The sequence below is a fragment of the Scylla paramamosain genome, chromosome 13 (assembly GCF_035594125.1).
Source record: "Scylla paramamosain isolate STU-SP2022 chromosome 13, ASM3559412v1, whole genome shotgun sequence".
Lineage (NCBI taxonomy): Eukaryota > Metazoa > Arthropoda > Malacostraca > Decapoda > Portunidae > Scylla > Scylla paramamosain.
In genome coordinates, this window is record NC_087163.1 from 26,179,833 (window position 1) to 26,197,274 (window position 17,442).

The following is a 17,442-nucleotide window of genomic DNA, read 5'->3' on the forward strand; positions in this document are numbered from 1 at the left end:
AAACATTTTTAGATCATGGTTTAATGAGCTTCTAGTTCCCCTCTAAACATTCAGTAACTAGTAGGAAGAATTATTTTATATATACTAATGTTCTCTAGCCTTAAAGTTCCCTGTATAGTTATTACCCGTGATTGTTAAACTTAGCATGATCTTAACTCGTGTTCCATCCATTTCATATCTAGTACTTCGGCAACCAACTAGTATTTTCTTATTACTAATGTCATCTAGTGTTAAAGCTCCTCATTTAGTGATTAGGATAGTGACTTTGTTGAGTCTGGCGTGATCTTAACTCGTGTTCCATCCACATCATGCCTAGTTTTTCGGAAACCAACTGATGGGGAAGGCTGGGGAAGTCATCATGATCATCGCCGTTGCCATGTCCACTTTCGGTGCCGCCAATGGCTCCTGTTTTACATCTGCGAGGTTTGTGTGACATTAGATGGGCGGCGGCTCTGTGCCTTGCCTTCACCCTCCTAGTGGGGCCAGCCAAGCGCAGCCACGCTTTTGTCAATGTTGGTGAAAGGAGTAGTGAGGCATCGGTGGTCAGTGCATAAGTGAGGGGATGCTTGCTAATTGCATATTAGAGGTGTCAGTTATGTGACTGTTGCATGAATGGTGGGAGTAGATGACTGGACGACTGGTGAATGGGCTGGTAATGGAGGAGTGATTGAACGAAAGGCACAACACACATCTAATGCACCACTGGTTCTTAAGGTGAAGAGAAACCTAATAAGCATAGTAATTAACCCTTGGGTGAAGGGAGTAGCTGCTAAGAAGGTGACTAACAGGTGGTACATAATAAGGTGATTAGTGTGACCATATTCTTGATTACTACACTGCTTTTCACAGGCTCTAGTAGAAATTACATGTGGGTTTTCAATGATGTCTCTAATCACGCTGAGAGTATAATCCTTTGACTGCCGATACTTGTTACCTCATTCTTAGGTGACTTATTGAACATAAATTTAGCTACAGTTAGTTGGATCTCCATCACCAGTTCTGCTCTTTGCTGACCGCGAATTGTATGTTAAACTGACACCACGGCGATGAGGCACTGAGAAGCTGGGGCATTCGAGGGGTTGTAATGTAGCACACAGATACTCACAGTGGTCATTTAGACGAGGCATTGTGGCCGTGGCTCCCATTCAGTGGGCACTACAGCCATGTGGTTGTGTGTGGTGGACACAACTGATACTTTGTGGTCATATAGCTGTTTTTGGTTCTTCCAGCGTTTGTCTAGCTATCTTTCTATTTTTTTCGACATTTTCTTTATCAACAACTTAACAAGAAAACGGCAATTGAAACGCCTTAGTTATATTTCTGTTTTCGATTTTTCCAATGTTTGTCTTGCTATCTTTATTTATTTATTTTTTTTTTCGACGTTTGTTCCATTTACAACATACCCAGGAAGAAAACAGCAACTGCTACTCCTTAGTTATATTTCTGTTCTTGATTTTTTCCAATGCTTGTCTAGATACCTTTAAACATTCTCGACCTTTCCTCCACTAACAAGTCATTCAGGGAGCAAAGAGTCACGGGAACCCGACTAGTCACCTCCGTAACCTTTGAAAACTGTCCTGACGTGACGATAGGACGAGCTGTATTCAATCGATGTGTTTACTTGTACTCCGCTGTTTAGAAATAAGGTCCTTGGCTATTACGGGTCGATAATGACGGTTGCCGGTGTTGCTTTCTCGACTTTCGGTGGAGCAAATGGATGTTCCTTTACGTCCGGAAGGTTGGTGGGTTGTCTCATTTAATTAACTGGGATACTAACGATAAATTAACTGGTCTTTTATGAATTCCAACGCTTTCGGGATCTCTTGTGTATTAAAGTTAACCTGAGTCGCTTTCTGTATTTTTTTTTTTTTATTAATAGCATTGACAACTGTAATATTTGTTTTGTTTGTCTGTGTCGCCGTCTTTTACTTAAAATCTTATGCGATTCACTTTTTTTTTTTTTTTTGTTTAATTGATAGCATTGATAATTGCTTTGTTCGTCTGCGTGTCGGCGTCTTGTTTATAAATATCACATTGTCGTCTCTCACTTGAAGGTTTGAATGTTTTGTGTGGAAAAAAAAAAAGTTTGGCCAAGATCTGTGGAGAGAAAACTTTTCTGTCTTGCCTCCTTATCAATTCTTTATTAATTTGTACATTGCAAATCAACGCAGCTCCATAGCCTATCCTATCACTGGGTTACGTTAGCTACATCAGTCATTAATTTTGTACTTCAACCATTTATGATAATCCTACATGACTGAGATTTTTTAACATCACATACATTACAAGGTTCTCTTCTGTACTTCCTGTTACTGAATTATCTTTCCTACTTCACTCAGTTCACACATTCTACATCAGTCATTACTAATACCTTAAACATACTTGAATTTTTAACATCCAGTAATGAGAAACCTCCTTTGCCCATCCAGTGTTTAGCTTCTCCGTATCTCTTATTAGATCATCTTTCCTACAACCTCCATCAGTCACTAGTAATACCCTAAATATATTTGGACTCTTAACATATGCTCTGGAACCTTCATTACACAGCCAGTCTCCATATTCGCTTCTACACCCTACGTCAACCATCCCTAGATAAACAGGCATTCTTAACATATACCCTAAAACTTACATTGCACATCCGGTCCCTGTATTCTTTTCTACGTCTCCTGTCACCGGGTCATCTTTCCTCACTAGACTTTTGGCAATCGGGTGCTTGGTTGGGCTGCCTTCCTCATGCCCCTCGCAGTCACGCTCTCCACCTTTGGGGCTGCAAATGGCACAGCGTTTACCTCCGGCAGGTACGCGTCTGGGAGTACAGTATTCACGAGGCTACAAGTACTGCCCCTCCCCTTGCTGCATGTCCCTCGCTAGTGTTATGACTCATGGCATGATGTACCACAGTGGCATGCACAGTCGTGGTTTTATTAGTCACCATGCTGTTTTGTTGATGGCGCTTTCTTTTCGTTTTCTTTCATTGGTTTTCTGTAATTTTTCCCTCTCTCCGTTTTCTTTGGTTGTATTTTCCACTTTCCACCTCTTTTTTTTTTTTTTCAATTCATATTAAAGAAGACAGAAGACAACCGTTACATTGCTGGCATAAATGTGCAGCGCTGGCAGGGTCACTGCTGGGTCTGTCTGTCTGTCGTTAAACACGGTGATGATTAGAGGATGACTCACATCACTTAGTGCACGTATGTTGTGTAGTCATTGGATTTGTTGCTGCTGTAGCCTCTTTTTTGTAATAATAATTTTTTTACAGCTGTTTGCATGAATGTTAATTATTTTAAAGCTTTGCAATGGCTTTTTTAGTTTGTTTATCATATGCTGCTAACATATTTACCTTTGTTTCGCTTGCTTTCTTGCTGCATATTGCTTTATTTGTATTTATTTTATCCAGAGATGCATGCCAAAGCTTGCTAGCAGTTTTTATTGAGGGCGTCCTTTATGAAGGTATGGGATGCTCTGTTCTGTGTTTTACTGATGTTAATTTTGTTTGGAGAATGCCTTATCTCTTATATAACTCCAGGTAACAACTGCAGTATATGCCAGCAAATTAAGCTAAGAGTGTCATTCAGTTCTAGGTCTGCATAGGATAAAACTTAATGAAAATCTTGTTAGTTTACTTTATATATCAACGAAAAATGTGTGTATTGAACGAGAAGTAATGAAAGCAAGCCGAGGATTGTTATAACTCATGATGAAAGATTACTATAGAATTGTCATTTTCGCTGGTACAATATTTCACCTCAGTACTTTATTGACTGAACAGGATAACTTGCAATATCAGCGAAGATTCACACAAAGATGGTAATGTAATCAAGCCAATTCTAATAACCCGATAGGCTAAACAGTAACATTCTTTACAGCTAGTAATAAAACCAAACCCATTCTAATAATAACTCAAATGATAATAGAGCAATCAGTATAATTCTTGCAGTATAAACAATCACACTTAACTATAATAGTCATGAAACCAAAACTATTCTCGTAACTCAGATAATAATAGACACACATTATCTATTTTTTCACTGGAGTAATAGCAAGTTTCTGCCTTTCAATTCTTAAAGGGTGAGGTTTGCAGTTGCCACACTTTGCATTCTATAGGAAGAAGGAAGGCTATGAGGTGCAGGGAAAGTAGTTACAGTTCCTTAGGCAGTGTTAGTGACGGGGTGTATTTGTTTGTGTGTGTGTGTGTGTGTGTGTGTAGGGCGTGTGGTGAGCGGGGCTGGGTGTTCTTGCAGGTTGTGCTTCGTGGCGGCAAGAGAAGGACACATGGTGGATGTTCTTTCCTACGTCCACAACCGGAAGCTGACACCATCCCCAGCCCTCCTCTTTAATGTGAGTGAGGGAGTGTGTGTGTGTGTGTGTGTGTGTGTGTGTGTGTGTGTGTGTGTGTGTGTGTGTATGGTTACTCAGTTCTATTACCTGATTTAAATTTGTTTGTATTTTCATGTCTCTATATGGGCCTTTTATTCAGCTTAGTCTTCAGTGCGTGTGTGTGTGTGTGTGTGTGTGTGTGTGTGTGTGTGTGTGTGTGCAGCTTCACTATTCTCTCCACCACTCCAGCGTTTTGTCACTCTTTCGACCACTAGTAGCCATAATGATAATACAAATCCCTTTACCGCCACCATTTCTCTTTAGAACACTGGCCAGGCTTCTCAGACACTAATGGTATCGTGTCCTCCAGGCGGCCATTGCTCTGATCATGGTGATTCCCTCTGACATCGGCTCCCTCATCGACTTCTTCAGCTTCACCGCCTGGATCTTCTACGGAGGAGCCATGACCGCCCTCATTGTCATGCGCCACACCATGCCTGACGCACCTCGTCCATACAAGGTAGGCAGCGCACTCGGACACCATTCCATGTTCTGAATCCACTACTTTCAAAAGGCTCTATTTGAAGCTACACTGGTTTCAGTGACAGATTAAGAAGATTTCTACATTATTAACATGAGAAACGCTCTTGACAAATCAGCTGATCATCCCTGTGGCCTTAGAACATAGTCTTGGTGAGAGACCAAAACGTTTCTCAATACGGGCCATGCACTGACACACTCCAGCTTACTCTATACCAAGTTTTACTATAGTACTTCTGCCATCCTGAAGTATACAATTTAACTTAGCTTTTAAAATATCCTCGAAAATCTAGTACTTCACATTATCTCGTTTATGTTATTTGCCAGTCAAGAGTCTGTTAGATAGAGTAATGTCGCATTTCTTTAAATATCAACGAAAAATTCACTTCACATACTTATCGTCCCTGATGTCCGGTATTGCCACTCAATGGTCTCAAAAACACTCGAGCGTTGAACCAGACCTTTGCCAATATAACGTCCAGGAAATGTATAGTTGTTGGTATAGAGTATAGACTATAGAGGTTTGTATCATCATGTATGGCGCCCCTCAGCTCTAGTAACGCTCGTGTCCGCCAGGTGCCAATCGTCATCCCAGTGCTGGTGCTGCTCATCTCCATATACTTGGTGGTGGGGCCCATCATCGACTCCCCGCAGATCGAGTACCTCTACGCTACACTGTTCATCGTGGCGGGGCTCTTCTTCTACTTCCCCTTCGTCTATCTCAAGAAGTCTCTGCCGGGAATGGGTAAGACTGCTTTGTTTTTGCCAGTGTACTAAGTGAGATTTAAGATACGTAACTCATTTCATGCCCAGGATCAAATAACTTTATCTTCGTCTATGTAAATCACGTCTGATGTGTTCAAGATAACTGTTCATGTCCCACACCAAATAATTTTATCTTCGTCCATGCAAAGCACCACTGATGTGTTCAAGATAACTTTGTTTTTTCATGTCCAAGACCAAATCTTTATATCATGGTTCATAATATAAAGTATCCCAGTGGTGTGTTTTCATGCAACACCTTCTCTCGCAGGCTTGTTGAGTGCGTTGCTCTCTGAGTGCGTTACTCCCCGTCTATTTAAAGCCCCTCTGATGTGTACAAGATACCTCTTTTTATGCCCCACACCAAACCACTTTATCTTGGTCCATGTAAAGCACCCACTGACGTGTTTTCACTCCATACCTCCCCTCGCAGGCCTCTGAGCGTGTCACTCTCTCCCTCACAGGCCACTTGACGACGTTCTTCCAGCTGCTGTTGGAGGTGGTGCCCACAGACGTGATGCCGGACGCCTAGTCGGTGCACGTGTGGGCGGCGAGGCGCTTCCTTTGCATTCCATGAAGTTTATCATTACCAGCAGCGGCAGCCAAGCACGCCTCCCTGGTGAGGTGGCTGCGTGTTACAGTGATGACAGTGCTATAATGACTATACGCTCCTTAGGGTGGCGATGGGATGTACTGCGTAGCGTTTACCAAATGTTTATTTTATATACCTTGTTCATCACGAGCAAGTTGGGGTGAGAGAGTGGCGGAGCGTGGCGGAGGGAAGCCGGGGGTGCAAAATTTAGTGTTGCGGGTCTTTCTCCTAGTGAGAAGTCTAGCGCGAAGGTGTAGGAAGGAAAGAAGGAAGCTCCCTCTGTGTAGTGTTTCAGCCGCCGCTTTAGTAAGTATCATTATTTTATGTAATCTCAAAGGTGATTCTCCAAATGCGATTTTATATGTTCGATTTGTACCGTTTTATTATTTAATAATTGTAATATATAGTTTATTTATGTGTTGTAATTGTCGCGAATTTCAGCGTTTTTAGCCAAAAAAAAAACAAACTTACGAGGATTGTATGAGTACCAGTAGAGTAAAAAAAAGACAAAATATAAAAAAAGACAGGGAGATTAGCAAGAAACAATACGATTTTTTTTCCAAGGGATACAGAATCAGTTGTCAGATGAGTGAGATGAATGACTATTTTTTCGAATTGTGTTATACTTGTAGTAGAGAATTAAGTGTGGAATGTTGAACACGCCACATCGTAATGCTATCACTTAGAGGTCACTTTGTCGTTGTGTGATGCTGAAGGCACAAAAGACAACTGCTGATCCCCACTATAAAATCATCTGCTCCACTACAACCACCATCACCACCACACCAACACCATCACAGTGACACAGGACACCAAGTAAAAAGAGGAAGAGGGGAAGAAAATGAGGGAAGAAGAAGAAGAAGAGGAGGAGAAGGAGGAGGAGGAGAAGTTAACAGAAGGCCTTTCCAGAGAAGAAAGATGAAAAGAGAAGAAAAAAAAATAACAAGGGATTTAGGAGGAGGAGGAGGAGGAAGAGAAGAAAGAAGAGGCCATATCATTTAGTGAGTCACTGGATCATATTCTGAAACATTTCTGTGCTGCACTCAGACTGTTTTCAAAGGCTCTAGTTGAAGTTACACGTGTTTTTAAGGATGTTTTTACTTTTCTAGTGACGTGTTACATGATTTCTACACTAATAACAGGAGAAGCACTCTTGAAAACCCGGCAGATCTCCGCAGCCTTTGAAAATAGTCGTGGCGTGAGAGCAAAGCATTTCAGAATACGGGCCATTCCCACACACAGCACCACACTCCATAGCACCTCTTAATCAACACGGAAGCCTTCACTCTGCAAATCAAAAGCATAGATAACTGGAGTAGGAGACTGAGGAGTATTATAATAACTACTTGTCAAGATACAAGATCGTACAAGAACATCATAACATTTGCTTGAACAGAAATAAGATTAACACTAATACATAAAGAGATTATAGGAAAAGAATATGATACGTTACTGTGAAGAAAAACTACTTAGGGATGAGGAAAAGATAACGATGTGTTGGGTACGTCAGTGTGTTTCGTTCATTTCAGTGTCATTTCGGTCACATTGAATTGATTGAGTTAATTGTTGTGAACACCATGTACTCTTAAGCAATCAAAGTCGCAGTCACATACATGCATACTACATACAAGGCGTCGCAATTATACATACACATATATTTTTAGGAAGGGTAATTTTGTCTTTTAGGCGAAGGGCCGAAGTGTTAGGTGACGCTCGTGGACTCCGGAGAGAGAGAGAGAGAGAGAGAGAGAGAGAGAGAGAGAGTCGTCTTTTAATTTCCCTTTCGAACGTCTGATCTCTAGTTTCCTCTCTCTCTCTCTCTCTCTCTCTCTCTCTCTCTCTCTCTCTCTCTCTCCGGGGTCCACACGCCAATGCTCCTCAGATGAACACTAAGAGGTCATCGTGAAGAAGGAGCAGCAGTAGGAGGAGGAGGAGAAACTGAGGTGGTTAGGCGACCCATCTGAGGAGACGAGACGTGATAGGTGAGCGGAGCAGATTGTACAAATTTTTAACGACGTATTTTTTCTGTGTGTGTGTGTGTGTGTGTGTGTGTGTGTGTGTGTGTGTGTGTGTTTTAACGATCCGATATACATATACAGATACGAGTACATGCATACATATTACAGTACATTAAATAAACAGCAAACAGACTTTTGCAGCCTGGCCGTGACTCAAGCCGTGTTATTGATTAGGCTCCACCACCGCCACCACCACAACCTTACCAGTCCTCGCCGTATCCTGTGTTCCTGTTCTTGCCTCTCTCTTACGTTCACGGCTTGGGGTATTAGAGATTATACTTGTTGTTTTATCACTAGTACAGGAAGTCTAGGAACCCTGGAAAGAGAGACAGAGAGAGAGTGAGGTTCAATCATCAGGCTAATACTTGGGGAATTTCAGATAGCAAGCACTGGTAATATCATACTGATGCTCATTGTACACTGTGACCTCTGCCCTTCTCTCCAGGGCAAAGGTCTCTTGTATGTGTGGAGGGCAACATCTGGGGTCAGGTCAACTAATGTGAATGTATATTTTATTCGTTTTATCATGAATGTTTGTGTGTTTTTATTGAGTTCTGAGAGAAATATTAATAAAACTATCCGGTATTTGTGGGTAAGAAAAAAAGAAAAGTTGTCAAAATGAGGCACAATTATAATGACGTTTTTATTGTCATGATTTTTGTTAATGTTTTGTGGTAAAGAATATGCGTCACTGTTTCTCATATGAAGATGTATAGTTTAGCCATAATATTTGGGTTTTAATTTGTGTAATGTATGAGAGAGAGAGTGAGTGAGTGAGTGAGTGAGTCAGCGAGTTTATTTTACCGGTGTGTGTGTGTGTGTGTGTGTGTGAAGAGAAAGTTACTTTTTTTTTTTTTATTTATCATCACCGTTAATGCAATCATCATTACAGAACATTTTGTTTCCTTTGAAGTGGAAGGTTAGAGTGGAAGGTTTAATCATACAAAGATTACCACAATACACTGGGGCTGCACTGCGTTATCTGTGATAGGCTTGAGTGGCGCTCCGGCCTGGAAGAGAAAACCTGTGATGGCTGAGTTGTGTTTTTCGTGACAGTCGCTCCGGGGAGACTGATCAAAGTTGGTACGACTAGAATATTGATACCACACCAACAGTTCTCATAGTTTTGGGGAGACCGAGGCCTCTGTGTACTGGATGGTGTTAGATATATGCATTATGAGGCACAATTCCATCTCAAGACTTGTTAGAACTGGGGACTATAGAGCGTGGACTGGACTAAGCCTTGTCAATATCTCTCTTTACTTTTGCTGAGGGTCTCCAGATTCTCTTTACGTATACCCTTTGTTATAAACCTCCATATCCAGCATTATCTTTGTTTCAGGCTATTCATATAATATAGACACTATTCTAGCAATCGTAGTGCCAAATTGTCTAATATTGTTGGCTTGGTGCTTGAAACCCACGTCATTCTATCAATTCGCTATCTATTCCGGTCCAAAATGTAAAGATTTCCGTGATTTACAAGTTATCTTTCACTTGGCGAATATTTAAATTGTAATTATAGATAGGTAGTTTAATTTCTGTTTCGTGAAATTTATCATCAGTTACAGTATCAACCACGCACCCAAGCTGTGTGATAAAATTATTAACTAGGCGTTCCTGGGTATCGAATTGTACTATGCAAGAATAATGGGATATTTTCAGGCGGCCTTCATCGTTATGGCAGAAAAGACAACTCTAAAACTCGCAATCTCCCTTTATTAAGTTAGATATTGAGAGTTTGGAAGGCTTCCATGGCGTGTGGCTTCAGTTCACAAGCGTCTGCTGGTCTACATTCCCGGGGCGGCTCCGAGGCATCTACTTGTAAGAAAAGAAATGTGTATGTAAAAAAAAAAAAAAGAAATATTTATATTGAAAATTTATAGATGTTATAATACTGTAAATCACTGTACGGGACTGAATAAAAAATATCAACTATTTATTATTTTATCTCCCTTGTCTTTATTTCTTCGCGAGTTTTATCGCTCCGTGAATCCCTCAACTTCGCCAGTGCATTTCATCACCCTCCTCTTCCTTCTTTATCTTTATATAGTGAAGTAAGTAAACCATCACCAATTTCCTTTCATCCTCCCTTCCTGCCTTTGTCCCTTAGCCAGAAGGTAAGCTACAGTACAGGCAACAAAAATACAAAGGATATGTAGATCTCGCAGAATTTTTCCAGGAGACTAGGTTGAGAAAACTCTTCGTCACAGATGGTATTTGCTTTCTCTTCTTAGTTTATTTATGTTTTACTAATAGGCATATCTCTATATTCGTTAGTGCAATACACCACGATTCGGGACCAAAAGGCAAGGTTAACTAGACGAGCTGAGAAAACTCTAAGAAAGAAACATTGAGCGGATAACATAAAGGTGTCTAAGCTTTCAGTATGAGGAAGAACTAACACACAGTCGACCCTAAACTGGAGAAACCGACATCAAGAGGAAAGTGATCGAGGAATGTTGTAGCGTCATTTTCTGGTGGCCGTCATCTTTTAGTGGGTGACTATTCTTTTATGCAGACGTTACTATTTTTGTGATTGCACACTTAAAGGGAAGGAACACAAACCAGAGAGAGAGAGAGAGAGAGAGAGAGAGGTATACTTTGAAAATAGTTTATTCTACCATACAAAAAAAAAAGTTAATGAGAAAAATAACAAAATCATTCCAGAGAGAGAGAGAGAGAGAGAGAGAGAGAGAGAGAGAGAGAGAATCCTTAAAGAAATGACTTATATTTTCACTAGTCAAAAAATAAAAACAAAATACTAATAATAAGCCAAATAAACAACAAACAGAACAAAATAACACAAAACCGTCCCGAAATACGAGATGCTTTAAATACTTCAAATTGCCCCACGTCCAAGACTGTTCCGACAAAGCACGTGGGTAATGTTTTGATCCCGCTGAGGTGAGTGGCGCGAGGAATTTTATCTTCTGTCACCTCACCTCTCCCCCTTAGCACACCTGGTTGACATGAGCCACAGGAAGAGGGAGAAGAAGAACAAGAACAAAAGCAGCTCTGAACTTTTTGGAGAGCCAAGTTAGTTGAAAGGTTTTGTGTCTCGTCTCCTTCCATTTTCTACTTTTATTTTCACTTCGTTTGATTATTTTTTTTCTATCCATACCGTGTCTTATCAATCTTGTCCCCACCTTGACCCTTGAGTTTTTATATATTTGCAGTCAGAGTTATAACATTCTCTCTCTCTCTCTCTCTCTCTCTCTCTCTCTCTCTCTCTCTCTCTCTCTCTCTCTCTCTCTCTCTCTCTCTCTCTCTCTCTCTCTCTCTCTCTCTCTCTCTCTCTCTCTCTCTCTCTCATATTATTTTAAGGCCATTAATTATGTGAGGTAGGGGACAATTCCGGGATTACTGAAATAACCTTAGTCTACTCATTTTGAGTTTGCGATCAAGGAGAGATACATCAAATAACAGTGAAAGGATTACTTTGGAAACATTCTTTATTGTGTTGTCATGCGGAGATTGTACATGGCAGTCAAGAGTCAGTACTTGGCGCCTTTCGTCCACAAAAGATGATTTTATATGAATATTGATGTCTGGGGTGTAGCACGGCAGACCACAAGACTGTCTCACCACCAGTGGCCAGCTGGGCAAAGAGTGCGAATGGTGTGTGTGTGAGTGTGTTTTGGCTTGTCCAGGCTTCCTCATATGGGATTGGCAGCCTGATATATAGAATAGATTGATGCCATAAGCCACATACTAAAGCCACTCTCTGTCTCCACCTCCCCAGATCTGGACTGAACCGTGGATACAGAGATGGAGGATGATTGCTCCTTTGTGGCTCCTGGACATGTCCCCACCAGGTGGCACCAGCCTCCGGGTCACCCGCAGAACTACCGAGGCTTCCACCACTCCCAGCCAAACCAAAGAAATGCCCAAGCCTTTCAGGCCTACCAGAATAATACCTGGGCCTACCAAAACAATGCCCAGGGGTATCCCAATGGTCCCCAGCCTCATCATTATAATGCCCAGGCCTACCACAACAAGGCACAGGCTTACCAACAAGAGACTTTCTCCTGTGGGCCTTGCAATCGCACATTCCATTCAAAATACCAGCATGAGAGGCATCTCCAGGAACATGTGAAGTGCCCCTTCCCTGAGTGCAACTTGAGTGCTCACCCAAAGGCCATTGAGAAACACATAGACAATCAACACCTCCTTGTTAACTTTGCCAACCTGCAGATCGATGATGAGGCATGGATTGCAGAAAGGAAGAGGAAATTCCCAACCAGCCAGAGAGCTGAACTGCGGCGGGCCCAGCAGCTGGAGAAAGCCAAGCGTGGAGAGAGGCTGGGGAAGAGTACCAAGCCCTTTGCTTCCAGAGGCGGTAGAGGGAAGGGCAGGGGAAGGGGAAGGGGAAGAGGTGGTGGTGGTCGTGGTGGTGGTGGTGGTGATGGTGGTAGGGAGGGAAGTGGTGATAGTGATGGTGTGAAAAATGAGCAAAAGAGGCCTGCTGATTCAGAGTGGAGTGATCAGCAAGGAAGGAAGCGAAAAAGAATGATGCAGGATGGTAGGAAGGATAAAGTGGAAGAGCAGAATGAAAATAAGGAGAGAAATGTTAAACCACAGTGGCAGAGGAGTGCCCAGACAGCTGCTGCTCCAGTGCCAGACGTGGACTCTGGTGATGAGGATGCCAGAGACGGCATTCCAGCTTTCCGTGGCACCAGACACTTCTATGAGAGCACGGGAGAGATTAGCTACTTTGGCATTAAGTCTGGCACTGCCCCAGATGATGCTGTGAAAGAGGAGATGAAGGAAGCAACACAATCAGAAGTGGTCATCAGTGATGAAGAGGACTGGGATGAGAGCGGGTCAAGGGATGCAAGCAGTGGTGCTCCTACAGCTCAGTCCTCCACCCTGGTGCTTGGGGGTGCCCTGGGCAGCCTGATGGGTGCATACTCAGACTCTGAAGAAGACAGTGACCCTCCAGAATCAGCAACACTGGAGGCAGGAAGGCAGCGCACCACTCAGCACCAAGCCCAGAATGCCATAAAGGATCAGCTGTCCTGCAAACCCCAAGCAGCAGAACATGACACAACAAAGAATGAAAGTAATGAGAGAAGTGCAGCAGCAGCAAAACCAGTGACCACCACCACCACCACCACAGCAGCAGCAGCAGCAACACCATCTGCAGCCACCACCAAAACCTCCAGGCAGCGAAGGAAGAAGAGGTATCCCAAGAATGGAGTTCGCAAAGGGCTAAAGCCTCCTGGGGGAGTACGCGGTAGCTTCCCAAAGAGACGCAAGACACTGCTGGAAAGGCTGCTCCTTCCTGACATCACAAGGGAGAGGAACATTATCCTTCAGTGTGTGAGGTTCATTATTCAAAACAACTTCTTCCTCCCAAAACAGACCACAGAGGAAGGAAAGGAGAAGAAGGAGAGAGGAACTGATAAAGGCAGAGAGGAACAAAGGGAAGGTTTGACAAGAAAAGTGGAAGAGGAGAAAAGGAATCAGGAGGAAGAGAAGAGATTAGGGGAGAGTAATGAAATGAGTGAGAGGAATGAGGACATGGAAACACAGAGTCAGGGAGAGGAGGAAGGGGAAGGAAAAGGAAAGAGTGAAGATGAGAGAAAAAATCAAGAAAAGCGAGGGAATGAAGAAGGAAAAGAGAAGACAGAAACTAAGGGAGAAAAGCAGGAAAAGGAAGAGGATGAGGAAAGGAAGGAAAATAGTGAGGCAAAAGGAGAGAAACTGGAAAAAGAAGAGGATAAAGAAGGGAAGGAGAAGACTGAAGATGAAAAGGTGGAGAAAAGTACAAGAAATAGGGGAGAGACAGCAGTAGAGATGATATGTGAGGAAGATGAACAAAGGCAAGAGGAAGCAAGGCATGAAGATGGAAAAGAAGAGCAGGGAAATTAAGGGAGGGTTAGAATAGGACAGAGGAGGGTGTTCTGCAAAAAAATTGGTTCCAGAGAATCTTGTGAAAAGCAATTAAAAGAAAAGCATAAAGGAAATAAAACTGGAGGTAATTGTGAAGAGAATGCTTGTAGATGAGGGAAATAATGTGAAGAGGAGAGAGATTCAAAGGAAAACAGAAGGGAGTGAATAAAGGAGAGGAAGCAAATACATTCTTTATAGTTAGTCATAATGTGAGAAACATGATGCAAATTGAAAAATGGTTATGTATAGTAATATGTATGTAATGTATTGTTATGTACTTGCAGCTTTTGTCAAATAAAATCTCATTTTGTTTGAAAGCTTTTATTTTATGCTACAATAAAAGCAAGACAAGAGAATTGACTTGAATAATGAAATCACAGGAACACTTTAAGGCTTGCTGACTGGCAGAGTAGAAGCTTCATATAAATGGCTAAGGAAACAATAAGGAGATGCAGACTGACATCATAAGAACATGAGGAAATAAGGGAAGGTGCAAGAAGCCATTTAGGAACACTTCTATCAGATCCCTTCATAACCTATACCTCTAAGGAATGTAAATTTAAAAGCTTCAGTAACTTTTATCAGCAATCCTCTTCATCCCTTGTACAAAATTATTCTCACTGCAGGGGAAAAATGACCAGTGCCACAAACCAGTTTCTCTACAGGGGTGTTGTGAATTTAAAAGCCTAAGTATACTTTCATAAGGAATACTTTTCATTCCTTGCACATGTTTACTCACACTGCAGGACAGAAGGGAGCTACCACAAACCAGCCTTCTTGTGATGTTAATTTAGAAGCTTCAGTATCCTTTCATAAGCAATATTCTTTAGAGGAAAGGAGTTTGCAGGCATATTTGAGTATTGGTAACATATATAAGGTGTATCTCATAAGAACTCATCCCCTGCACAGGTTAGCTCACTTAAGAGAAGAATAAACAGCACAATAAAGGGAGAACTTGTCTCTTTACAGGTGTTGGCAGCAGGTGAAGGTCTTTATGTGAGTAAGAGCCACACATGACACATCCCTTCTTTCCTGAACAGATGTGGCAGCTCCTCCCAGTGAGACCAGTGAGAACAAGGGCACGAGGGAGGTCACAGCATCAGTGGTGAGGTCAGCATGGGCTGCAGCACAGGAGTGGACCACAGCATGGAAGGCAGGGTCCAGTCAGCTGAGGACAGTGGTGGACAGTCTGGAAGTTCTTGGGACTGACTCTGTGCCTGCGAATAAAGTCCATGAGGCAGCCAAGGGAGTTCATGGCGCTCTTGTTAAGATGGTGAGTGGTGATGGTGGTAGTGGTGGTGGCTGAATGCCTCTGCTCCTAAGAATATAGTCCATGAGGCAACTAAGGGAGTTTATGGTACTCTTGTTGTGGTGGTTGTAGGGTACCTGTTGTAGCTGGGCAGGAGGAATCCTACTACCATATTGTCACTGCAATAAGTGACATGAAGGGACAGAGAGAGAGGACTGGAAACTTTCTTCTTTGTATTTTTATTGCCATTATTGTTAAGAGGAGACTCAGTCTGGTATATAGATGGACAGGCAGTAATTGTTGTTTGTAATGACTAGTGTGCAAGACACTTTATGTATTTGCAGGGCCTAATTCTCTATATTGTTTCAAAGACTATATACAATAGATAAAAGACATCAAAAACCTCAGTAACAGCCATGATAATACTAACAGTAATGGCAAGGATGTTAAAAGGGCAAGGGAAAATCTATTTATCAATATACCAATCTGGCAATCACAGGATGATCCAGACAGAGCATCAACCACTCATTCACACTCTTAGCCCCCCTGGTGGAAAGAGTCTCATGGACTACCCTATTACACCCCAGGAGCTTAGCCATGGCACAGCTGGCCACATAAGGATGACAAATTAAATAATGATAGTGATAGTAGTGTTAATGGTGATGACAGAGGTTGTGATGCATCATCCTTTGTGTTGTAGCGAGGCAGTGTGGCAGCACTGGCTGGGCTGCTGGAGCAACTCAGGAAACTGGAGGAGATTGAGAAGAAGAAGGAGGGTGGGGGAGCACCTCTCTTCTCTACTCTCACCCTTCACCACATGGGTAGGTGTTGAGTGTTGGCACACCACAACTGTTCCTGGAGCTATTGATTGGTGTTCAGTGTTTGGTTAATGAGAGAGTGTCTGTTGATTTAATATAGATATTGTTTTGAATATTTGAAATTTCTTCTGTACTCTGTCTTTTTGCATCCTGAAAATTCTATCTATCTCTCTATTTTTTATTTATCTATTTCTCTATCTATCTATCCATCTTTCTCTGCTTGTTTGCTTTTCTGTACATTAGATTTTCATGGAGAAATAGAGAAATTAATATTCACACTTTTCTTCTTCTCCCCTGATTCATTCCCTCACCTCCTTCCATTCTTCTCCTCCTAGTGTTGATTCTGACAAGTGTCCACAATGACTATGAGTGCGAAACACGTATGAAGGAGGCAGCCTGTCACCCACTACCCTCAGCCCGCTCCCCAGAGGCCCTCAGCTCAGCATATGCACTGTGGACACACCTGGCTCACCTCCCACCCCACCATTACCCTCTCAAGACACTACTGCGGGAGACAGAGCAGTTGTAGGCTTGTGAGAGAAAAGGATAGAGTGGTATAGTGGTCCATAGGATAGCTGCATCTGAAAGAATCCTTTGAAAGATATGTGTAGTGTCCCCTGGGAGTAAGCTTGCAATTCCCATAAGAAAGAGGACTGAGTGATGCAGTGATGAAAGATAGATAGACTTGTAGTTCCTGTAAGAAAGAAGAGTGGGTGATAGGGTGACAGGAAAGAGATAAGCTTGCAGTTCATAAGAAAGAAGACTGAATGATTGAGTGACAGAAGATGGATAATCTCACACTTCCCATAAGAAAGATGAGTGAATGAATGAGTGGCAGAAGAGAGATAAGCTTGCAGTTCCCAGAGGAAAGCCTGAGTGATACAGTAATAAGATGGTAAACGAACACATACTGGGCAGAAAGAAAGCCAGGAGAGATGAAGTAAATAGACCATTGGGCTGATATGGAATAAAGAGAAAACTGGCAGTGATGAGTGAAGGTTATGAGAGACCTAAATAATCCTGCAGTGGAATCATAAAAATAAAATGATATAGGATGAGTTTATAAATGTGCATTGTGTGTCTACCTTATTGGCCTTATTGATCATAAATTATGAAAAAAAAAGGAGGAAAATAAATCGATCCTATTGTATATATGGTTTTATAGCCCATTTAAAATATCATAGTTGAGCGTTTAGAGTGGTCCGAGTTGGTATTTCATAATGGTCCAAGTTGAAAGACAACAAAGTG

The 17,442-nt window shown here is 42.1% G+C and overlaps 2 protein-coding genes across 12 annotated transcripts in view; both read left to right on the forward strand.

Moving 5' to 3' along the window:
• Positions 1 to 10,167, forward strand: part of LOC135106587 (b(0,+)-type amino acid transporter 1-like) — an 82,252-nt gene extending 72,085 nt beyond the window's left edge. For 5 of the 9 annotated variants that reach the window (XM_064015830.1, XM_064015832.1, XM_064015831.1 and 2 more), the window contains 5 exons: positions 317 to 423; positions 4,242 to 4,338; positions 4,688 to 4,837; positions 5,434 to 5,602; positions 6,084 to 10,167. In XM_064015830.1, the coding sequence (XP_063871900.1) occupies positions 317 to 423; positions 4,242 to 4,338; positions 4,688 to 4,837; positions 5,434 to 5,602; positions 6,084 to 6,151 (591 nt within the window). In that variant the 3' untranslated portion in view covers positions 6,152 to 10,167. Of the gene's footprint in view, positions 1 to 316; positions 424 to 2,694; positions 2,799 to 4,241; positions 4,339 to 4,687; positions 4,838 to 5,433; positions 5,603 to 6,083 lie in introns of all 9 variants that reach the window. The other 4 variants (XM_064015835.1, XM_064015836.1, XM_064015834.1 and 1 more) reach the window with 1 other exon arrangement.
• Positions 10,168 to 11,075: 908 nt separating this feature from the next.
• On the forward strand, positions 11,076 to 17,339 carry LOC135106592 (SAFB-like transcription modulator). 3 transcript variants are annotated; one of them, XM_064015847.1, is made up of 4 exons: positions 11,076 to 11,268; positions 15,168 to 15,400; positions 16,077 to 16,197; positions 16,530 to 17,339. In XM_064015847.1, exons 1-4 carry the CDS (start codon positions 11,202 to 11,204, stop codon positions 16,721 to 16,723), a joined length of 615 nt encoding a protein of 204 aa, XP_063871917.1. In that variant the 5' UTR covers positions 11,076 to 11,201; the 3' UTR covers positions 16,724 to 17,339. The 3 variants fall into 3 exon arrangements, with proteins under 3 accessions (XP_063871917.1, XP_063871916.1, XP_063871915.1); XM_064015846.1 differs by lacking the exons at positions 15,168 to 15,400; positions 16,077 to 16,197; positions 16,530 to 17,339 and adding an exon at positions 11,975 to 14,444 and having other exon boundaries at positions 11,076 to 11,136; XM_064015845.1 differs by lacking the exons at positions 15,168 to 15,400; positions 16,077 to 16,197; positions 16,530 to 17,339 and adding an exon at positions 11,975 to 14,444 and having other exon boundaries at positions 11,078 to 11,268.
• The last annotated feature ends 103 nt before the right edge of the window (positions 17,340 to 17,442 follow it).